This window comes from Lagopus muta, chromosome 7 (genome assembly GCF_023343835.1).
Source record: "Lagopus muta isolate bLagMut1 chromosome 7, bLagMut1 primary, whole genome shotgun sequence".
In the NCBI taxonomy this organism is placed as follows: Eukaryota; Metazoa; Chordata; class Aves; order Galliformes; family Phasianidae; genus Lagopus; species Lagopus muta.
The window spans coordinates 49001356-49026671 of NC_064439.1; the positions used below are offsets into that span (position 1 = coordinate 49001356).

General features: G+C 38.0%; 1 protein-coding gene across 2 annotated transcripts in view; it reads left to right on the top strand.

Annotated features, from left to right (window-relative positions):
• Nucleotides 1–25316, top strand: part of POU6F2 (POU class 6 homeobox 2) — a 303094-nt gene that overhangs the window by 238408 nt on the left and 39370 nt on the right. For both annotated transcript variants that reach the window (XM_048951249.1, XM_048951250.1), the window contains exon 6: nucleotides 11478–11624. In XM_048951249.1, the coding sequence (XP_048807206.1) occupies nucleotides 11478–11624 (147 nt within the window). The remainder of the gene's footprint in view (nucleotides 1–11477; nucleotides 11625–25316) is intronic.

Genomic DNA, 25316 nt, shown 5'->3' on the forward strand with positions numbered 1-25316 from the left:
TTGCCTTTTCCAGCTGATGGATGTTCTGCAAGTCAGAGTCCTTGTCTATCTTCGAGCTGAAGCTAATAGGATTGTGGCCTGCCTTCTGATTGCCATTGCTGAAAGAGGGAACAATTCAATGCAGAATGACTGCACCCTCTTTTTGTAATATTTCCTTAAAACTGATCCATCCCTTTTCTATTCGTTCTCTCACATTGTGTTAAGAAACTAGATGAGTGCCCTGCAGCTTGTGATTTTTTTACACTACCTCCTAATAATCATTTGTGTTGCACGTACAACTAATATGAACATTAGGTGAGTCCCACCTTAATTGCAGTCAGTCTGGGTTCACCACAGGTTCTGCCCTCTTTGAGATATGACAGAAGAATCATAGAATTGTAGAATCATACAATCACCAGGTTGGAAAGGACCTACAAGATCATCTAGTCCAACCATCCTCCTATCACCATTACTACCACTAAGCTACAAAACCATAAGAACTGCATTTTCTGACTGGATTGCTCACAAAATCATTTTTTATCCTTGCTTTACCTCTTCTAATGACAGGATTACCAGTGGCACCTGCAGCTGCAAAAAGATCCACAGACTGTTCTCTTTCCAAATAAATATTCTGACAAATAGTTAAGATGCTTACGTGTTCCTACCATGCCAGAAAGGGAAGAGATTAGGAAAAAGGCACATAAGAATTTTTTCTTTGAAGTGAAGAATTTCCACTCGATCATAAAACATCCATCTGTGAGGGTGATCTGTCTTAAATTTCCTTTCAAGAAATCATTTTGGTCTGAACTAAATGTTTTGAGTGACCTACAGTTTATTTCTTTTACTTTTTTTTTTAATTCCACATCCACCTGAGCTGAGTTTTGTTATTGTTTTGGGGCATATTTTTTGAGGTGGCCAGTGGGGTGCTGGGAGGAAATCTCTGAGTCTGCAAATAGAAAACCTATTACTTCCACATCTGTAGGTGTATACATGTTATGACTTCCTACTTCAGTGAGTGACTTGTGTAGTTTACAATGGCCTAAATGGCAAAATTAAAAGGAATAAATAAATAGATAAATAAAAGAATCAGATCACTGGTGCAAAGATTTTATTTAAATAAAATATCAGCGTAATTAACTAACACCAGAATTTAATATTCAAATGTGGGTTTTTTTTTTCAAATTTCCTTCCCCTCTATCAGCAGATTTGTAGCCCATAAGAATTAGAATTAAAGGGGATGATTCTGACAGTAATCTCTGTTTTACCCAACTGCAACTCTACTGACCTCATTAAATTTACACCAGCTTTATATAAACACAGAGAGAAATTGGAATCAGACCAAGAACATAGAACTTGCATTATTTTTAGCACAAAAAAAACCAACAACACTCTTGTTTTGTAAAGCACAAGAAATGCTACAGGGGCCATAAATATTTTGTGAATCTAGTCTACAGGTAAAAGTAGGAAATACTTAGAACATGAAGAAAATCATCTGTCTGTCTATCGACAGTGCCTTATGGAAGAACAAGATTCTAGGTACAATAAGGCAATAATGAATTTAATGAAAAAGCTACAGACATTCTGATTGTAAGCTGAGCTGCTGCTGAAAAAGATGCTACATATTTTTGCCCATATAGCAGAATTCGTTGTCTACGAGTAGATTTCCATTGATAATAAATATGGAGGAAATTATTTATTGTAAATGATAATTAGACTTTCCCCAGGCTATGCATTCAGCCAGCAGCAGATACTGAATAATAACACAGGCATTTTTTCTGACATTCATCCTCCATACAAGGAAGGATGATAGGAGCTAAATCTTGCCATGACTTTTGTATAATATGCAACACTATCAGCGTAGGAGAAAATTAACGTTTGCATGTGACTTTGTGTAATCACATGTATAACAGAGTGTGTCACATCCCCTCTTTGTCTGTGAAGCAGGCAGATCACAGTGACAAGCATGTACTAACACACACTCTTGGGTTTACTCCGGATTGTATTAGGACTTGCATACAGTCTAACTTCAAGCAGTCATTGCTGGATCTCAGGCTTAGATTTTAACCAATTTGGAATTGATCCTTGCAGCAAAAAAAAAAATAAAAAAAAATCCTCCATTTGTACTTGCAGTCATCACTCACATTCAGCTACTAGCAGTTCTGCTGTTACCTCAAGCAATATGGAGCTATGCTTTTGTTATAAGAGGATCTCAGTTTCATATACCCTCTTGCCATCAATTTATAGTGCCTAGCACCATGGCAATTACAAAGACCTCAGAAACAATACATTGCTAGCCTATATGTTTTTAATTATATTTCCAAGTTTCATTTGCTGTTGGCAACTTGACGTTATTTTGATTTTCCTGAGATGAAATATATGAGTTTCAAATGCAGCTTTGAAATTGATTAGGAATTAATATGGCAGCATTACAAATGCAGTAGATTTAGTGCTGCTTTTGCAGCTCTGCCTGAACTCCCACATGGAAGAACTATTGCGACCAGGTCAAGAGTGACTTGAGCAGAGTGGCTGAGGCTGGAGATTAGAGGTTAGAGAAAAGCAATGAAATAAGTAAAAAGAGAGAGAAAACTGCACTCTGTAAAAGGACTCCACCCATTCCCCCCCAAAAAAAATTGAAAAGAAAAAAAAATTGAAAAGCAAAAAAAGCAACCAAGCAACAAAAAACTACTGGAGTTCTAGAAAGGTGAGACATAACTGGGAAAAAAAAAAAAAAAGCTTTCAGGGCAACGAGTGATTTAAAAATAACTGGTAAATGCATTCTCTGCACCTCTCAGAAGAACATTCCCCAAATTAAATTGGAAGCACCCAATTGCCACCAGTCCAGCTCAGCCTCTTGCTGTTCCTAAGGCAGGACCTGCAGCTCACGTGGGGAGCAGGATTCTCTCTGCTACCAAATCAGATGGAAGTGCCAGGGAGGGAAGGTAGAAATGTTTCAAATAGGACTGCATTACACTATTAACCCTTCTGCCTTTTTTATTCTGTGGGAGAATTTTTGTCATGTCAAATATGCAGGGTATATGTAGCTTTATGTACAGAGCAGGACAACTTGTGAAAAAGAGAATAATGTGTGTATGTAATGTATGTAATGTATGTAAGGTGTGTAATGTATGTAATGTATGTAATGTATGTAGAAGAGAAATTTTTTAGTTCTATGTTCTGTCCTCAGGGAGCTGGTGGCTTCTTATGGCTACAGTCAAATTAAGCCTTCCAGAGATGAATGCAGCTGTAGGTTGCTACCAACTGAGATGCAGTGTGCCACATAGTGGCAGCACAAGGAGATAATAGAATCATAGAATCATAGAATCATAGAACCATAGAACCATAGAATCATAGAATCATAGAATCATAGAACCATAGAACCATAGAATCATAGAATCATAGAATCATAGAATCATAAAATGTCCAGTGTTTCTTTCTCTGTCTTTTGAAAGGAGCAACAGAGATAACCCCCCACTGACATAGAGACAGCAGAGTTGAAGAAAGTCCCATTCCTCACCCATCACTGGACACTCAAAACTGTAATAAAGTACTAAAAGTAGGCAGAAAGAAAAATATTAACAGTGGCCAACTTAGGGAACCCCCAGCATTCATTTCTGCATACTCACACCCCTCACATACACTTTCAATCATGTTGCTTGTTTTTCACTTTATCACTCACTCCTTACATTAACTTTATTAGAACTGCGATTTTCTCTTCAGGGTTTTCAAATGAAGCACTTGTTTCAAAGTACACAAAATCTCATTTTGTATACTGAGATTTCTGCAAAACTCAAGCAACTAAAAATCCATTTCTCAACTGACTTGGTAGCTCATGCATTCTCCACGCAAGCACTGAAAATAGAGGAATGACTTCTCAAACACGTGGCACCAATTATGGCATTTAAATCATTTTTATTTATAATAGGTGAATTGAAGATACTGCAGAGCATTGAATTTTTCCCACTTTGTAGATACCTGAATTCAGAATCAGATCTGGATTTTGAACTGACCCCTATCTTTGCCATTAATCTTTTCACTGCACTCAGAAGTCATCTACACCATTTTGAATAAAATTGATGTGTCTCTGAAGGCCAAGCTGGAAGCTGAAAGCAGCAAGAAGAAAAATATGTTCACATAGTTCCACTTGGAGATCTGATCGTGCCCATACTCAAGTCAATGAGACTTCAGTGTAAGCACTTGGCTTACATGGTAGCAGGCCTTTTCAGGGATGCTACTGCATAGTACATAAATGAAAAAATCCAGATTTCCAGCTTCAAAAATGAGCAGATCGGCTGGCATATAATTTTTAAAGAATCTGTTGGATGTACTCAGTCAGAAATGTGTTCCTAAGTAACTTACTCTTTAAAGGGCAGAAGAGGATGTCTTTACCTAATAGTGTGGGTTTTAGAATGAATATTCAAATAAAACATTCAGGGCATATATAGTAAGATTACATATTGTACTGTAATGCAAGACTTTCAAAAAGATTTTCTCAAATACCCCACATGAATTCTCATATTTTCATGGTGTGACCTCACATGGCATTTTTAACATTTGTAGGTTCATTATCCTTTATATATGCAAATGGTCACATTTACATGTACTTGTGCCATTTACACATTCAAATTAAAGGCAAACAAATAAATGTTTAAGATTAAAGAGATTAATTTGTGGCGTTTCACAATTGACACACTTTCTTTCTACAGAAGCTAGATTATGGAGACTTGAGTTCTGGGCTCTTATCTAAGAAGACAGATGGCAATTTCCTTTTGATAAGGGTTCATTTTTTAGCAGTAAGGGAGCCCTGAAGTAACCATTTTTCTTGTGGGGAAAGCATCTTTCTGAAGCCAGATAAATCATTCTAAAATAGACAAACACAGGAACAGAGGAACTAATCAACATGAAATGAGCTGATTGGCAGCCCCTTTCAGAAAGTTCAGGAGATGCTCTTTCCTTTCATGCTTTTCACATACAGGAACTTCTTGGAAAACTAAAGAACTCAGATTTTTTTTTCAATACTCTTCTGTCTCACTGACACAATTTATGATTAGTACAGATGCAAAATTTCATAAAGTCAGATGATTTAAATTCCTTTTATCTACTGCATGTTTACATGATCATAAAATATACAATTGCAGATGTTTCAAAAAGCTCTCAAACATAAAGGCAGCCAGCCAAACTCAATGAAGGAGATTGCTTAATTCAAACCTGGAACTGTGTGCATCAGCTGATGCAGATCAGGAGATTCTGTAAGTAAAAGTAATACATGTGATGTCTTAGGAACCCACAAAACTAGTTGTGGGTAGTCTGCAAGTACTGACCAACAGCTAAAGGAGTCAATCTGCTCTTTGTAGTTATGTCTTCACATTATTTCTAATAGATTGTTTTCCTGTCTGTGTACACATGCTCATTTTTTTCCTTTTCTTTTTGTTAAATATAGATGACATAAGAACAGACATGCTAGCACCTTCCATGTGCCTTATCTCATATAGTTAGACCCAAATAGGAGCCCTTTCTTCTCATCTCCTTTACTCTCTTTTCTATCCATCACCAATGGAGCAGAAATAAAAATGGCTATGGTGGTTTCCACTCACGCCTTGCCTCTGTCCTAATATCTTCTTCATTATTCACATTGCCAGCAGTTTGGTCCCTGAAACTCTGCTCTTAATTTGCTTTGCCATGGCTCTATTCTGATTTGGCTAGCAGAACCTTGTTTACAAGATACTGTGAGAAATTTTGTGTGTTGTCCTCTCTCCATGTCATATCAGTGTGTACATGAGTGCTGCGTGGTTCCCATCACCTCAGGTCGTGTCACTTTGCATTGAATCAAGTCATGTCGCATCAGTGATGCCACTATCAGTACTTATTCCTGATAGAAAATTCAGCATAGATTTAGACAGCAAGTAGCTCATCCACAATAAATGTATATAATGAGCACATTAAGCGTCTGTGAGAACCAGATATTTTAAGTGTCCCTGACAGCCAGTGCTTTCAGATATTCCAGTATCCTTGTCTCTACACTGTGTTCTGTACATAAATATCTGATATATGTGCATACACTAAAATGTCTGTCTAAGCAACCTATTTAGAACTCTATCTGCAAGCATTTGCAAATATAGACCTGTGCATTATTGGATGGGTCTGGTTATTGTAAGTACATTGCATAGTATGTAGGCTGTTCGTATCCTAGCTCTGTAGAAATAACAATTGTTGACAGATACAATTTTTTCATAATTTGAAATTTGCTTCAAACATTTGCCTGCTGGGGCATATTTTCAATGAGTTATGCATGATTAGGTTTTATGACAGCCATTTTATTGGACGTTTTACCCTGTTGTTCATTTATAAAACTTAAATGTTGTAATTATCCTATTACATAAACTAAACAGAACGCTGGGAGGTGGGGCAGCCCCAAAATTAGAAAAAAAAAAGTCTCTGTAATCTGAAACATATAGGGCTCCCAAAGTGGTGGACCATAGTATGCTTGTATAAAATAACTTCTTGTTTTATTCTATGTTACTTACTGATCCTTGCTTGCATTTCTTGGGATCTGCCTGCTCATAACTTTCTTGAAAATTTGACTTATTTTTGCATAAAACTCTAACGATAAACTGACAGAGTGCAAGCACCCACAGTTGAAGATTTATCTGCAATCTCTATGTAATAAATAAGTGGCGTTCTTATTGATGATTATTATAAATATTTATTTGCTACTCATCCCTGTAACGTCTCAGTGCTTTCCCAGGATTAAGTTGAAGCAGTCTTCCCTGTGTCTTTTTTTAAAATTCCTTCAGGAATTTCATTCTTTCCGGTCTAGAGAGCTATTAATTGTTGGAAGGTATACACACGTATTTAAAACAATTAGGAATACAACCATCAATATTATGCAGTGAATTTACCAGAAAAGCCACTAGGAACATCCAGGGAAACTGTGCTTTTTCATTAACTCATTTATGTTTAGAAACTGGGTATATGGGCATCTTGGTTGGAATGCTCTGCTTCTATGCCTGCAAGGTGTTGAAGATATTTTCGTGCTGCTGTTATTAGATACAGTCTGCAGTTACTGGCAGGGATGCCATGCTGGGTTAGCTTCTGCTAACAGCCAGTCACCCACCCAACTGCTCATCCATCTTCTCAGCGGGATGTAGGGAAAAATAAGATGAGAAAGCCCATGGGTCAGGATAGAGACTGGGAGACTGCTCACCAATTACTCTAATGGACAAAGCAGACTCAACTTAGAATGACAGAATGGTTGGGGTGGAAGGGACCCTTAAGATCATCTAGTTCCAACCCCCTGCCATAGGCAGGGATATCTCCCACTAGATCAGGTTACTCACAGCCCCGTCCAGCCTGGCCTTGAATGTTTCCAGGGTAGAGGCATACAAAACCTCACTGGGCAACCTGTCTCACCACCCTCACAGCAAAGAATATCTTCCTACTATCTAGTCTAAATCTACCCTCTTCCAGTTTGAATCCATTTACCCTCATCCTGTTGCTGCATGCCCTTATTTAATGTCCCTCCTCAGCTTTCCTTTAGGTCCCCTTCAGGTATTGGAAGGCTGCTATAAGGTCTCCTTGGAGTCTTCTCTTTTCTAGGCTGAAGAGGTCTTCAGCCTGTCCTCTTAGGGGAAGTGCTCCAGCCCTCTGATCATCAACCTGTGCAAAATTTATTACCAGTGAAAGTGTACCTGGATTGTGAGAAACAAAACGGCAAACTCTAAAGCAGCATCTTTCTTCCCTACCGCACCAGGCTCATCTCTGCTCCTGCATTTCTGCCTCCACCAGCCAATGCTGCAAGGGTCAAGGGGCTACAGTCAGCCTGTAACAGCTCCTTCCTCTGCACACCTTTCCCTGCTCTGGCATGGGCTGCCTACAGGCTGCAACTGTGGAGAATCATGAAATACCCATATGTTCCAATCTGAGATCCTCCAAGTATTACAGGGTAGACAACTGCTCTATTGTGTAGTTCTTCTCATATTCTAAACATGAAATTTCTTAATAGTTCATAAGTTCTTAGTTAAGGGTTCCTATGAAAGGAAATGCAATGCTAATAAAGATTTAATTTCTATGTTCATTTTTCACACAGTCTGGATATAAAAGCACTTTAAAGAGAAATGTAGAATTACTGCCTAGGCTATCAAATCCAATTGTTGTTGTATTCAACAATACACGAACAGTTGTTCAGTTTCTCACAGCAAATTCACCAAGGTATGTATTTGGCATTTTGGGGAAAAAAAAAAAAAAAAAAAAAAGAAGGAAAAGACATTATTCCAGAAGAAAAAAAGTAATTATTGCTCTCAATAAGCTGCTTTCTGCCGTGACTCTACCCCAGTTCTCTTGAAATTGTGCCTTAGGAACACTATAAAGAAATCTTACATCACATGTCAGGTTTTGGATCTTTAAAGTAGTGCCCCTCTCATTTCCCCATGGTTATATGGGGTAGTTTTATTCGTGTGCATTCCATTTCCTGGAGCAGACTGTCTCCTACTCTACACCATGCTAGAGCAAAACAATTTTCCTTTACAGGTTCTACTTTGTGAAGTCAGAAAAATGTACTGAAGCTACTCGGTTATTATAAGATCCTTCCTTATAAAGTTTACTTCTCCAAGTGATCATGTAATTAACAGAGGCATCCTTGAGAAAACTGGTCTATACCTCTAAGATCTCTGTTATGGTTGGTGTTTTGAGTGGGAGCAGAAGCTTTGGCACTGGAACTGATGGCTCCAAAGATCACAGCTTTCCAAATGAAATCATTATTCAAAAACAGAAACAAAATAAGAAGATCCTCTTGTGGAATCTTTCATCTTTATATTTCTAGTAATTGTTCTCAGGGATCCAACCTGTGTTGAGAAACGGAATAAATAAAGTCAGAGATTTTATATTTAAACTAAGAGCAAGATAAAATATGTCAGAAGTTGCCTTGAGGTCCGGATGTAATGAAATTAGATTGATTTCTCCGTGCCCAATTAGCACTTGATATAGAAGGGGTCAATTTAGTGGAGTGTAACTTGCAGTCAACGGCTTTCAAAACACTCAAAGAAAAATGTGTCTTCTCTTTTTAATCAGGCTTTTGAATAGATAGGGATGTTTTTATATGCATTTGGAAGACTCTTATCCTGTGAGCTGGCCCATTCACTGTGATTTTTCCTGGAACACAGTACTACCCAGGGAACCTATGCATATCATAGCTTCTGCCATCATTTTTAATAAGTAGCTTATCTCTATGATGCAACTAAAAGCAATCCTGAGTGTCTCCAGGGTTTGCTGTAATTAAATTTTATTGTTGTATTTGAAAATGTACAGTTTTTGAAAACTGGAGGGAAAAAAAATGAAAAGGAGATTCTGGGAGATAATAGTCTGATTTTTAAAAGGTTTTAACCCTTTGTAGCTTCCAGATTCACAAGTTTACTTATGCTCCCCTAAGAATTTCCTATATGCAACTGAGGAGGCAAACTATAGCAGCTGATGTACCTTATTAGCTGATATCACATAAACATGCAAAGATGATTTATACTTACAGTCAGATGCTGTACTATCATAGAAGCAGAAATTTGTGTGTCAACTGAGACAGTGGAAGGCCTTTTCTGAAAGTCTGGCTGCTGCCTCTTTCTTCTCCAAATATTTACAGCTGGAAGGTAGTTACTCCAAGTCCCACTGCTGGCCACAAAGTGGTGTAGAGCAAGACAGAATTTACCAGCTTCTAATTTGGGAAATAAATACACACCTCTGTTTTGAACAAGAAATAGACAGATTTACCAATTTTGCCATCTTTATCTTCTGTGCTCACCTCCATCTGGCCTCACATCTTGTACAGGCAATGGAATTGTCTGCACTCTATACTCAGAGACTGAACTTTGCTTCGGTGTTTGTGCTCATCTTTGCTTTTTTTCTGCAGTTTCTCAAGACTCCTAATCAAGTAGTTTTTGCAGTTTCCCCCTTTGTACTTTATCCCTGCTTGATTTTCTTGCCATGGGGTACAGCGGACTGGTTTTGGAGATACATATAACAATTCTTTCCAAATCAAAACACTTCCACCAACAGTGTCATCTTTTCTGTCTAGCACTGCTGTTAATCTTTATTTAGTTATTTACTTTACAATTTCTAGAGGGATTGGATGTGCCCAAGGCACCCCTTTAGGCAACACTTTATATCAAGGTTCCATTTATAAATACTTCATGAAGGGCTAATGAATGATTAATAGATGTTTTAATGTATGACCAATCAATTGTTGTAGATTTCATAACGTTCAACAGACAAGTATGTTTCTTATAAGCATAGATTATAACCATATCTGACATCTTCTACTGATGAGCTTCTAAACATCAATAACATGCACACTACTCATATCTGTAACATGCTTAAAACATCTTCTAATCACTGGTTAATTTTTTATAATCTATTTTGAAGCAGAGCCTGTCTGTGGAGCACATCCCTAACTGAGTCCGTGACTTTGCACTTCTATAGGATTGTAAATTTTCTTTTCGTGTAAAGACTTGGAACCCCTTTTAATTTGATCTCAAATGTCAAGGTTTTCTCAGTTAGCTTCTTCATTTTCACATCAGCCTAAGGAAATGTTCCCAGCATTTTTTTGAGAATTTGTTCATTATCAGCAGGGGATGAGAAAATGTAAAATATAAAATGATCCAGTGAGCAAGGCATCTCTCAAAGGACATTTCATTCTGACAGGGGAACACACCTTTCACGTGTTTGATAAACTTAAGTGGTGATGGAAATGTTCCTCTGTGGGATTCCCATTATCTCCAAAGAGTAAAGCCATGAGTGTGCTCTCTGCTTTATATGGGCAAACCAGGTAAACCAGACTGAACTGGGTGTTACAACTCATTTGCTGAAAATTTATGTCAGTCTTAATCGTTTGCAGTCGACAAACAGCAAGTTGGTTAGCATCTTTTCAACAGATTTTGCAATCTACAATAGACATTTCTGAATATGTAGTTGATTTCTACTGAACTTAATCACAGAGTTGAGACTCATGCTAAGATTTACCTAGATGTTGAGACCAGATCATTAATCATATAAATTTAAAGCAGCTTCAGGTTTTCTTCAGTTTGGGGACCTTAGTTAGTCGCTCTTCTGAATATACCCAAGCAAATAGCCCACTCCCATTCAAATAAAATGCTGATTTTTCACTAATTGATGTTAACTGAAGTGTTAAACTGCTACATCTGTGACATTAAAAGTAGAACCTAAAGAAATACAACAGGCAGAACTCAAGAAAAAAGAAAAAAAAAATTATTTTATTTTTTTTTAAAGAGGGAGATTTATCCTTCAGTTTTAACTTCCTCTGGGTTGTTTTGAAACCATTCATTCTCAATGAGACAAGAACCAGAAAAATAAGAACCCCTCAAAACTACCCAAGCTCTTAGAGCAGACAGATTATTTTTCCCCATGTGAGCACAATCGCCTTTATTTTATTCAGTTAGCACTCTGTGTTTCTGTGTTTGTCAAGGGTTTCTCCACGATCTTTTCTTTCTTCTTTTCAGCTGGTTAACAATCCACTAGCAAGTCAAGCAGCAGCGGCTGCAGCAGCAGCAGCCATGGGCTCAATAGCAAGCTCCCAGGCCTTTGGCAATGCCCTCTCCAGTCTTCAGGGGGTCACAGGTCAACTCGTCACTAATGCACAAGGACAGGTGAGTAGAAGATGGAGAAAGCAGTGAATTCTGATGGCAGACCGATCTTGGGACCAAAATGAGTTCCGTTTGTATGACAGCGATTTAAAAGTGCACATATTGAAGGTAAATAAATATTGATTTGCCAGACAGGGCAAGAAATGGGAAGTCTGAGAAGTGGAAATAAGTTAGGAGCTGATGGAAGCCCTTTTAAAGCTAGAAAAGGATTAGAGATATTGTTTTGTTTTGTTTTCAAATCCAACCTTTTGAAAACATCACAGTATTGCAATAATACAGTATTTGAAACTCCAGTAACCCTGTGAATCTCAATAAATGAACCAGATGTCTTCTTCCACTTGTGTAGGTATAGTAACACAACTATATTAATATGCTACTGTGCTATTAAGACAAGACTTGCTGTAAACTGTAGCATTTTGGTATTACTTCACTGTGAAGCGTTTCTATAAAGATATTAAACACTTTCTGTAAAGGAACACAAATGAAATTTTAATGAGATATCCGTGATGGATTTAACTGGGTGGCTTTCTTATTTGCTGATTAACTAAATTAAGCAGTTTGCAATGAATCTACCAGTCTGTGATGGAAGAAACTTCTGTTGTAAAATTTTCTGAACAAAAATTTGAGCAAAGTTTATTGAGTTTCTAAAATATAAATTGTGTATTGCTTGAGATATTTTTATTTGTTATGAAGTATTTCAGTTTTGGTCTCAGTATGATGCAGAAATATATGCATCTGAGTTCATATATGTACATAATTCTATTAATGCAACATGCTTAAGTAGTTTTCATATTGTAGCCACTGTCTTTCTTTATTTCATTTACTAGAAATGAAATTAACACAACTACATTTTGCATTAAATCTCTGTAGCAAATCTGCCATTGTAACTCAAGACTGGAGCAGATCACTGAGTAATTTGTATGTCATTATTCTAAGCCTAGTGAATTAGGTGTCCAGGTGTCCAGGAGTACTTATGTGGTTGTTAGGCCCTGGTAAACAATTATTGCAGGGATGCAACTTGTGTGATATGTGCAAGTTTAGTTTCTACTCTCTATCTACTATAGGGAAAGAAAAAAAAAAAAAAGAAAAAAAAGCAACCCACAAAAAGTATGTTTTTTTTCCTGATAATTTTATATTGTCATGTTATTTAATTGGAAAAGAGGGTATATTTTCAAATTTTGCTGTTAAAATTCAAAGACAGCATTTTATAGAATGTGCCACGTTTTTTTAGCATAACACACAAACAAAGATGCATCCTGAGCTTCACTATCCCCATCCAAGTCCCAGGGAAAAAAAAAATGCTGACCTTGTTATATTTACTGGGTGGGTGCAGAATTGTTCCATCACTACCCCGAGGGTTGAACGATGGAGCTTGTCAAAGTGAGGCCTTATCTAATGAATCATCTTATCGCAGGTGCACACCACACATATTAAAGGAGGATTGTATGAACAATGTGCCCTCTACAATAACCTTTCAATGTCTACTTTAACCCTTGTTTCAATCCCTTTTCATCAAAGGATCATTTTATGCAGCCAGCTTTAAATGGAGGCTCTCAAAAGCCTATTAAGATTTCTGGAGGGATGGGGTATTGGTTTGGAAGAGAAGTTGGTTATAATGCCTATAACTCATACTCAGATCAGCTCCAACCTACAAACCTGCTTGTTTCTATCCGTGCTCCAGAAATGGTTCACAATCACGTGAGACACTTGGCACCAAAACTGTTCACTGTAAGAGCTGAAGATGAAAACCCAGACTAGTTATTCAGTAGCTTTTCCTTTATATGTTCTTGGAAAACATAAATAAAGGGTAGACATTCATTGCATGTTTAAAAAAAAAGTTCCTACTGTCACTGTATCACCAAATGAAACTACAGAGTCCATCAGACTGAGTCTAGTTTATTCCACATATAATATGAAGAACAATAATTCTACAAGTTGCAGAGAAAGGAAGAATCTTCCACTATTTTTGGGTGAAACTACAGAATCTGACTGACTAGCTCCTTTAAAAAAGAGTTGTCTTTTTATTACTTATTTTTACAGATGTTTCTTGATTTATAATCAGTACTGCAGACCTCACTGCAGTATAAATAAATATTAAGTAGGTAAAGTAACACTGATTTTTGTAATATTCAGCATAAAACTATATTGCTTATGGCATTCTTCTGAAATTATCTGTCTGCAAAAATAGACTATTTGGTATATTTAAATTACATTCCATAAATTAAATCACATTCCATGCAAATTAAATAAAATTACTGAAACTAATATTTTGTTTCTTCAAAATTGAGAACGTAAGTGAATGGTAACTTGGGATGCCTCAATTTGTGAATGATCCTTTTGGAACTCATTAAGGAGCTGTATTTCCATGATATGTTAAGAATCTGCTCTTCGAACATTGCCTTCTTTAAAGAGGCAAGTGAGACACCTAAAATTCCTTCCTGCTACTATAAGGCTGGGCGACTTATCAGACTGTTTGTATGTGCAGTCTTTGTAACTATATGCTGCTCCTTTTGTAGAAAGTTGGGCTTATAAATGTCCGTCTGTCTGCCTAAATACATGATCAATAAACCCAGGAGACAGAAAGCTGTAGATCAAATCGAAGATTCTATGGCAAATTTGGGGAAATTATCTTTTAAATGACATATGTCATGGCCTTAATACCCAATGGCCTAAGAGTTCTTACATTCTCAATAAGAAAAATTATATATATATTTAACAAATATTTATGCTGTGTACTTGTTAATATTTTCATTCTTGTTTGCGCAGTGATTATATGATTTCTTTTTCCTTTGGGTGGCAATATGAAGTTTAATACCAGAGCTCTCAGAGACCACTGTAAAAGAAGATCTAATCCATTGGAATATGTCCAGATCACCTGATTAATTTGATACAGTACAGATAGAAGACTCTAAATCAAATGTTCATTTTCAGAGGCATATTATGAAGAGCTATTGGCCCATGTAACACTACTTATATTCTGTTTGCCCTCAGCACTTTCCAGAAAGCGTTTGCAGGACTGGACTTTTATATATTAAGCATAAAGGCAAGGGTAGCAGAAATGCCAGAATCTACTTTGTCAGTTGATACACTCTAATTTCAGAGTGAAGCTGTCCACCCTTCAGCTTCAGCCTGCCCTTACAGCAGGATCATAGTAGTTCCATTTCTGCACTTGAATTCTTTATAGGAATGAGAAACCCCTCTATTTTTATCTGCAAATCAATGGAAATATTAAGGGGCTTGAGTGTGTTTCCTGTGTCTATTAACTACGTTATATGTTTATTTCAGCTGGGTTTTTTTGCTCCGTTGTAAAGATTTATCAAAGATTGATAAAAAACATGGAAACATGGCTGATGCTCCTGGATTCTATAAATGCTACCTGCAAGCAAGTTTTCTGCTTGACTAAAACATAAGTCTACCAGTTGCATTCATGTAAATCTTTTGACATCAGCAGAATCAAATACATTTAACCAAGGTTGATGAGTAAGATCGGTTTCATTTTTAGAAAGATGTGAGCTGTTTAATTAGGGGAAAAAAAATTAATCCTAATTCAACAGTTGCAAAATACCATTTTTACCTTATGGAGTTAAAAAGTAATATGACAAGAGCTGTTGATGTTCTAAATTGTTCTGTGCTTAAAGAGAGCAGTATATTGCATTTCCTGATAGTTACTAAGAAAAGTTTAAGTATGGTGTAATTGCACAGTGCATATTTCAGTTGAACAGGAAATCTAGCAGAGATAGCATCCGTAGAATCCAAGCACGCCCTTGAAGAAACTCGGCCTTCATTGTGCCCATGGCTTGCTCTTTAGATACAAAAACCTTCTTTATATGAAAAACCATGAAAACTTCTACCCCAGCAATTAACAAACATAACTAATTTTTGAGAGTTGTAGTCTACAAGCAGCTTAGAAAACTAAATGGAGAGAGAGGCATTGTTGATCCAATTAGATAATAGGAGTACTTTGGTTCTCATTATTCTGATGAGAGGGTACACGTTTGCTCTTTGAGCTTCTTGATGGTAAATGGTGCTAATGAGGCCTGATGGATTCCCTGCTCCTAACAAGCCTCTCAGCAGAGCGAGTGATTACAATGGAGATAGATTTGATGGGATGCTCTCCCTTTTGTAGTGTCTCAGCTGCTGACACTCTGCGACATAATCAGGTCACAGAGCCGGTCACAGCCATCAGCAAAAGCCATAGCTCTATCCCTCATTATTAAAGTGCATTATTCAGTTCCAGGCCCTCACAATACTGCCAAGGGCCTTTTCTTCTTCTTTTTTTTGTTAAGCATCAGTTCTCAAACATAAGGGTTAATAAAATCATCAGCTAAAGAACTAGTAAATTAAAGAAATGGAAATAAAGTGCCTCCCTTTCAAATCCTTTGAAGGATCACAATTAGATAACTGGGGAATTTCTCATCACCACGTACTCTACAGTACAATGTAAAATGTCATGTGCAATAAAAACAAGGAATAGGATTTTAAAAAATAGCATTGTCCTTATTGTGGACTGGCTTGGAAAGCACTGAAGTATCTCTCATTCAGAAGGGAAATTCTTCCTTGCCAACTATTATATATGTACATGTAGGCTGTATTATTTTCACAGTTTTCTGGGGGTGTTTTTTGATGTTTTTTTTCTTTTTTTTTTCTCGACATGGTAAGAATTACTTGCAAACTGAATTTGTAGTCCAAAGCATAGCAGCTGTCTTGTCTTAGTTAAAGTTGTTGAGGAGACAGTCTGGACATATATGATAGGCCATGGTGCTAGGACCAACTGATTCCCACAGACGAGACCATTGCTTTCTTTTTGAGAATGAGCTTATTTCAAAGTGGTGGCATAAATAATGATTTTAGCTTTTTCTTTCTATTCTGATAATGCTGAGTTGAGACTCTCTCACCACCTAATGGAAAATACACTTTTAAAATCTCAGTGTTTAAATCCATTCTAGTTAAACTGATGAGAAAAGAACGGCAGAATCTGAATTTTCTGTTTGTTTGTTTCAGTTTAATTTCAGCTGGTTAGGAGCAGGTTTCAGCCAAATGAAATTAAGATATTCTGATGCTAAATATATAGCTTTACAAGGATTTACACTGTTTATTTTGAATCACTTTGAAGTGCATATTCTGTGGCAATATTGTATTCCTTTATATATATATATGAAGGTATATATATTGCTACTTCTGCCTTGCTCTATTCACTGTGTTTTTGTTTGTTTGTTTGTTTTTTAATCTGTGTTCTGCTGGTACAATAGGCTGTGACAAGAAAAGTACACGAGTACATCCATATAAAAAGCCACTTCTAAAGCTTCCAGTGTTCTTAAGCCACAGCTGCAAGAATCTCTTGACAGCTGCAGGTCCATACAAAGATCTGTGCAAAGTAGTACAAACAATACTACAAAATTAGTAATGCTCTCCAAGAAGATATTTTAGAGACTGGAGTGTGACCTAGACTTTGTTTTTCCCTAACCACAGAATCATTGGGAATGCAAAGTGAGCCTCATTCTAGGACTTAAATGCAGGATAATGATTGTTACTTCTATGTTTTGTTTGTTTTCTTTTCTTTTAACTATCACAGAATTTCTAAGGGGCCAAAGACATGTAATGAGTGTCAGTCCCTGAAGTCCTTCTGAATATGTGTAATTCACATTGTTCTTTAGGTGTGCTATGTTCATCAGCCTTTTCTCTCAACAATCCTTAGCACTGCTACATCTGGTTCAGATGTGCAACTCTAATACATGTTAAGCACTAATATTTTAGCTCTTACAACATCTAAAGGTACTTAGAAAAAACTAAACAATAATTGTTTAAATGGTGGCTACTAACAATGTCTTCCCAAAGTGAAGATTGACAGAAATCTGAATAGGTGGTATCAGATTGGTATATACTAAGGAAATTAAATGAGAAGCCTGAGATAATAAAACAGACATGTTTTGAAGGAATGATTAGAAAGGGTTACTGTAACACTCAGATAACAGTAAGATTTAAGAACATTCCTTGGGAAAGTCTTCGCCAGGAGAATCTGTTTTGACAGGCCTTCATATTAATATTACTGCTGGGTGGAGCCTTACTCTCTATTTTTACCCTCAAAGTTTCAACAGGCTGAATACATGCAGCTTGGCTGCTCACAGGAACAAAAGGGCACACTCTATAAGAAAAGGTCAGTTGTAAGAAAATATTTATTTTTCTGTTGGTTTCCCCTCCCTACAGCTAAACATCAAGGAGTCTGTTTGTTTAATTACCTCCCATGCGAATTTGAATCGAAAGACAAATGATTTTCTTTACACTTCTGCTGACTGTGTCTTAATTTTACTGTAGAGACCATCTTATCTCAATTGCAGCCATCATGACATAAGTGTAAAAATGTATGGACCAAAGTCTCAGGTGATGCAGACTGGTAGTTTCACTGAAATAAGAACGTAGAGAGTGTAGGGCTCAAAAGAGGTCTTGCCTGCTTTGTATATTTTGGATAAGGGGGAGGTGATCCTCCCCCTCTACTCTGCCCTGGTAAGACCTCATCTGGAGCACTGCGTCCAGTTCTGGGCTCCCCAGTACAAAACAGACAGGGATCTCTTGGAAAGAGTCCAGCGGAGGGCCACAAAGATGGTGAAGGGCCTGGAGCATCTCTGCTATGAGGAAAGGCTGAGTGAACTGGGTCTGTTCAGCCTTGAGAAAAGGAGACTGAGAGGGGACCTGATCCAGGTCTATAAATATCTAAGGTGTGGGGGGCAGAATGGCGAGGCCGGACTGTTTTCAGTGGTGAGTGGAGACAGGACAAGGGGAAACGGCTGGAAACTGCAGCATAGGAAGTTCTGCACCAATGTGCTCAAGAACTTCTGTACAGTGAGGTGACGGAGCACTGGAACAGGCTGCCCAGGGAGGTGGGGGAGTCTCCTTCTCTGCAGATGTCCAAGACCTGCCTGGATGCCGACCTGTGCGACCTGCTGTAGGGAACCTGCTTTGGCAGGGGGTTGGACACGATGAGCTCTGGAGGTCCCTTCCAACCCCTACAATTCTGTGATTCTGTGATTCTGTGATAATGATCACTGATAAGTTTTGGATATCCATATTCTTAAAAACAGTTGTGGAATTTAGAACAGCTACCATCTGCAATGTGGAAAAGTAGTATTCATTTCTTAAATTCACAGAAGGAAGTTCCAAAGCACCGTAGTGCCACCAAACGTAATGGAGAAAAACTAGTCTTCTCTTTGGAAATTAAAAAATAAAAATAAAATTAAAAAAAAAAAAAAAATCCAGCATTAAAAAAAAAATCCAAAATTAATTGGTTGCAAAAATCCTTCAGAATCACAATATTACAAGCTTGGAAACTGCTTGGGCAAAGAAGCTAAATGTAATGTAGAAGCAACACCACTTTCTTCCAAAACTAGAAAATGGGTATGAGACGGAATGGTTCAGACTAGCTGTTGACCTAAAGTCAAAACTCTTGAAGTAGAGGAGATTCCAGTTTTCAAAAAAAAAAACAAAAAAACATCAAGACAAGAGCCTGTATGTTGTGAACAGGAACTGCAAGGGCAACACAATTATTTAAGAATAAGGTAGAACTTTTCCTTACTGCAAAATACATGCTAGAACTGTGCTGGTTCACAGCTGCAGTCTCCAATTAGATTTACCAAGAAAAGGTGAACTGTGTACCGAAATTCCTACGAGTTTGAAAATTATCGGCATCTATCCAGAAAGGCCTCTGAAATTTCTTTCATTTAGATTGCATCAAATCTTACTTCACACTTCAGATCTATGGCCTCTGGCCTGGATCTCTGTCAAAGTTCTGGACCTCTGAGAATTTTTTTCAGAGATGTCTAAGTCTTATTTTCAAAACCAAGTTATGAACCAACCTACAAGAGCCTGAGTTTCCCTCAGTCAGAGAGCACTGCAAGCAATCTCCAGTACGTTTATGTATCACAAGCAGTGCCATTTTAGCACAGGTCCCAGAAGCCAAAAGCCTTAGTAGTATGGCATTCATCCTCATTCTCAACAAGGTGACATAGAATCTAGCTCATCAGCCATTAGCTCTAGGGTCTGGTAGCATGCTGTATTACATGTAGTAAAGATACTTTGTAGAGAACCTTAAAAGCCTCAAGCTTTTAGGAACTTTTAAAAATGTTATTCACTGATCTAAATTAAATCGTTCCAGTGAGGAGTAGTGTCTTTTTGTCAGTGTCTTCTTAATTACTCTTGCATGGAGGAGGAAGCCAAAGTAACTATTATTTCTTTTTTCCTGCCATTTTCATGAAAGCTGACAAGTAAATAAAGATGCACCTACTACTCCTATAATCTGCCCAGCATCATGAGGGGGCTATAAGCATGGCGAATTTTCATTGTTATCTCCAGTGACACACATCACAGTCAATGAAATCTCTGCTCTGTGAAAGTTCTTACACTGCTCTTCTTATCACTGCCTCTTATCACCTTCCAGTAATGTATTAAGAACATGACTGCTGACTATCACAACTCAGTCTTCTCCTTCCAACAAGAACTTTGTAGTATAGAGCTGTGTGTCTGATAAGAGCACTTGGTTTTGTCTCATTAAGATTTTGTTTTCTTTCCCTTTTCAGCTAAGGTTTTGTTTTCATCTAGTTTTTAAAAATCCTTTTGAAGATTCATATTGCTGGTATTTGCATTAAAGAGAACAAAAACAGAAACATACTTAGCTTTTGCTGTAGAATGTGGTGAAACCCGTGGTGGAAAACTGATGAACAGTGCTTTATTACTGTTGGAATTTATTGCAAGCCCTTGACCAGCCTCTGAAAACAATTTTTGCTATACACAGAGAAGTTTTGACTATTATTACTCCAGAAGAATGAATTCAGCAGTTATGACCACTGTCCAAGAGCATTAGGTGACTATTTAGATTCCTGAGCATCTGACCACAGAGGAACTTGAATGTAAATGCTGAAGTCTTCATGTTCATCAAAAATCCCTTAAGATGCCATTAACAAAGGAATAGATAGAGGTGACGCATGGAGACGATGGCAAGAAATGTCCTTTCTATATTACTGATGTTTTCCAGGCACTGAAAGTATCCTACTCAGGGATATTACATCACTGCATGCCTTCAGGAGTTGACAAATTTGAGAATAATTTGAGGATACATCATCATACATGTAGAAGTGATAGAAGCTCTGCTACATGAGAAATTAACATGAGAATGGCATCCAAGACTGTTAATTTTGTTATTTCTCTTGGACTGTGCAAAGCTACTTACAAGATAATGCTCTGTGAGTTTCAGTTAATAAAGGCCGTAGGACATCACTATGTGATAAGTGGAAGTCAGTGTACAATGATACATATTCAAGGTCCTTAACTGACTAGAAGAGTGCTGTTGCTATTTTAGGAAGGTCTGGAATTTCTTAGACGTCACAAGTCATGATGCACAAAAGAAGGCCATTGGACTCTTTTAGGGATGATCTGATTTTGAATCACAGAATCCTAGAATGGCCTGGTTGCACAGGAGCACAATGCTCATCCAGTTCCAACCCCCTGCTGTGTGCAGGTCACCAAGCAGCAGCCCAGGCTGCCCAGAGCCACATCCAGCCTGGCCTTGAATGCCTGCAGGGATGGGGCATCCACAGCCTCCTTGGGCAACTTGTTCCAGTGCCTCACCACCCTCTGGGTGAAAAACTTCCTCCTCATATCCAACCTAAACCTCCCCTGTCTCAGTTTAAAACTGAGATGTTGGGATTGCCCCAACCCAAGTGCAGCACCTTGCACTTGCCCTTATTGAACTTCATTAAGTTCATGTGAGCCCACTTCTCCAGCCTGCCCCGGTCCCTCTGGATGCTTCCCTTCCCTCCAATGTATCGACTGCACTGCTCAGCTTGGTGCCACCTGCAAACTTGCTGAGGCTGCATCGATGCCATCATCTGTGTCATTGATGAAGATGTTGAAGAGCACCGGTCCCAAGACCGACCCCTGAGGGACACCGCTTGTGACCGGCCTCCACCCTGACACAGAATCATGGATCACAACCCTTTGTCTATGACCCCAATTCCTAATCCACTGAACAGTCCATCCTTGGATGAATGTTTTAGAGATACCAATGAGGAGATAAAATCTAGGGATCCTACGATTGCAGAGCAATCAGTGTTTGTTTTGAAATCTGAAATGGTGAGGAGCCCAGATACATTAGCAGTATCTTGCAAAGAATTTCAAAAAGAATGAAATTTTCTTCCCTAAACAGTCTTCATAAACAGAGGAGAAAAAAAACTTTCAGAAGCATTTGCTTGACTCATTTGACAGTAAGCCAACAACTCAGTTGTACTTGTGTAGTGTTTGTAGTGATAGAACTGACCAGATGCATACCCACATGCTTCCAAGTAGTACATTAAACAGGAATTGTTCTGAAATAGAAATACCTCAGACTTCTGGTTTGACTCTGGAATATTGCAGAGAACTGTGTGATGTTTTTTCATATGTGTTGCATCTGTGAATAGTGGCGGGGAAATTTCAAACAGAAAAAACATCATAGTCCTAACCATGAATGGACATGCAGTCTGTCTTTCTAAATGTGTATGTGAGTTTGTCATTATTTTTTCAGAGACTGACAGTGTTAGGCTTCAGCATGTATTTATGTAAATGGCCCAGATATCAAAAAGAAAAAAGGACTTTGAAATACCTATGCTGATGTTATTGAATGTATATGATTTTTAAAGTATCTTTTTCACTTAAACTTCCTTCTTCACACATTAATTAAATATTATCTCTAGGATAAGTATCTCTCAAAGAAGACAAATGTATTATTGTCACATCATAATGGAAAAAATGACAGAATCTTTTTCCTTAAGCACAGAAAGAGAACTTATTAATATAAAGAAAACACTCATACCCCTCAAGCAATTCTCGGCTTCAGAGGGAATCTTTCCTAGTCTACTCTCATGTCTATCTTTGTGCTAGAGATTCAAGAAAGCAATGCATATATCCTTCCAGTTTAAAAATTAATCTACTTTTCAGAAGATAATTTAATATCAAAACATGATGTACCCAGTATCTAAATATACATTCATTTTAATGTTTGACGCATCAAATACTCTGACATAGCAAGCTTTCAAAATAAATGGTATGTTTTAGAGGTTGGATATGTCACATTAGCATCCACCCAGCAGATAAGAGAAAGAGAAATAGATCAGAGTGATCAGGACATCAGGGAGACAGTTTAGAGAGAGATGAGAGAGTCCAGGTACATCTTGTAATGTTAAAAAAAAAAACAACAAAAAAAACCTAGCTAGCAAGAAAGAAAATGTATAAATAGGTCACTGCAACCCCACTGAAAAAAGTTTAATTTAACTTTTTAGTCATCATCTCCACTCCCTTAGTTGCAACCTGCACATTAAGTTGAGACACAACTTTCTTGATAGCATAGACAGGCAGAGGGCCTCAAAGTAAAGATTATATGAGACTCATGTAGCGCCCTAGCTCTAAGGTAGAATCAGCATCATTTGGCATGCTAAACTTTCAGTCTCCTTTTTTTCTCAGTTCTTTTTATTAACTGTAGCTTGTTGTCACCTCTCCTGGTTTGGTTCTTTTAGTTCTTTCCCTAAGTGGAAGCATAAAGCCATGTGGAAGAAAGAACACTGTTGAACAAATATCTGGCAACAATGTCAATGAAAGACCTCAGAGATCCTGGCATATCCAGTTTCCTCATTCCTGTTCTACTTCCTGTATCTCTACTACTTCTGCTTCTAGTCAACAGCTTTTTGCCTCACACTTTATCTGGGATAAATCACAATGTTCCCCCCTTTGAATGAGAACATTTGAATGTCATTAGAAAATAATGACACGTTCTCCTTTGACACATTAGAGAATTTTTGCTACAATGACCAAAACGTTGTCCTGCACAATATCCCGATCAACACATTGGAGAAAAATGGATTTGATGGATGGAACACTCAGGTCAGATGGAACACCTGATATGGATAAGGAATTGGCTGGATGGTCACACTCAGAGTTGCAGTCAATAGCTCAGTGTCCAAGTGGGACCGGTGACAAGTGATGTTCCTCAGGGATCTTTGTTGGGACCGGTGGTATTTAACATCTTTGTGGGCAATATGGACAGTGGAATCGAGTGCATTCTTGGAAAATTTGCAGACACCAAGCTGAGTAGAGGGAAGGGATGCCATCCAGAGGGACCTGGACAAGTTTGAGAGGTGGGCCCATGCCAACCTCATGAAGTTCAACAAGGCCAAGTGCAAGGTCCTGCACATGGGTCAGAGCAATCCCAAGCACAAATACAAGGTATTTTGTGGCTTAACCTGCTTTGATGCATGTGGTTGCATATTCCTCCCCATCTGCAGGACCCTACACCTGCTCTTGTTGAAGCTCACCAGGTAACTGTCTGCCGAGCTTTCCAGCCTGTCTACATATTGCAAATATGCTAGCCACTCATTCTCACTTTGTATCATCAGCAAACTTAGTGAGGGAGGATTCTATCCCTTCATCCAGATTATTAAAGAAGATGTTGATCAAGATCTGATCCAGTACCAACTTCAGGGAAACACCTCTAGCTACAGGTTTCCAACTAGATTCTGTGCCACTGATCACAACCCTCTGAGCTCTACCAGTCAGATGGTTCTCAATCCACCAAACCATCTGCTTGTCTGTTCCTTAATTTCTAAGCTTTCCTAGGTGGATGCTATGGGAGACTGAGTAAAAAGCTTTAGTGGAGTTAAGGTATGCAACATCCACTGCTCTTCCCTCATCTAACCAGCCAGTTGTCACCTTGTGGAAGGCTACCAGATTGGTCAAGCATAATTTTTCCTTGGTGAATCCTCGTTGACTCATCCTAATGATTTTATGTCTTCCACTTAGTTGGAGATGACATCCAGAAAAATCTTACCTTACCAGGGGTGGAGGTGAGGCTGACTGACTTTTAGTTTCCCAGTTCAGACTTCCAGGTCATGGGGTAGAGTAGCCCAAGGATAACTGGTCTGACTACTACAGACAAATGTAGAAAAGGCATTGAGAACCTCAACCTTTTCCTAATCCTCCTTAGAGTTTTTCCATGAGCTTCTTACTTACCCATGTGAGTGAGTTTCCTGCAACTTTTATGTGATTTCTTACTCTTAGGGATGTGCCAAACTTCAGCTTGGAGGAAGTGGTGCCTGAACAACAACCAACTCTCTTAGGTCCCCTTACCTTCCAATGCTCTAACCCATGGGATTCCTCGAAGCGGGTCTTTGAAGAGGACAAAGAACTCTTCTGCAGTCTAGGAAAGTCTTAAGCTCCATATGGTAGTCACTGAAGTTTTAACTCAGATCCCAGTAGCACCTGATGATGGTCACTTACTCTGTTTGGAGTATTTTTTCGATTTTTGTGAAAACCGTGGTCCTGTTTTGCTTGTTCACTTGTTTATATTTCCTGTGTAAATAGAGAATTAGCATCCTAGAGATGAAAGGTAATGATATCTGCTTTACTTATTTAATGTGTACTCAACTTGAACTAAATAATGGATAGAAATGTGAAAGGAGGGACTTTCTATTCAGTAGCTTTTCTTGCAAGTAGGATTAAGTGTCTAATCTGTGGCAAGTTGTCATTTAGAAACCAGTTGGGAATAAATGAACTTTTCATCTATGAGATTCTTCTGGTTTGAAAGAAGACTTTGAGCCTGCAGTAATCAAGATGAAATCTCTCCCTTTGATAAATTACTTAATACATTTCACTGGGCACTTGCCTATTATTTTTGTTAGG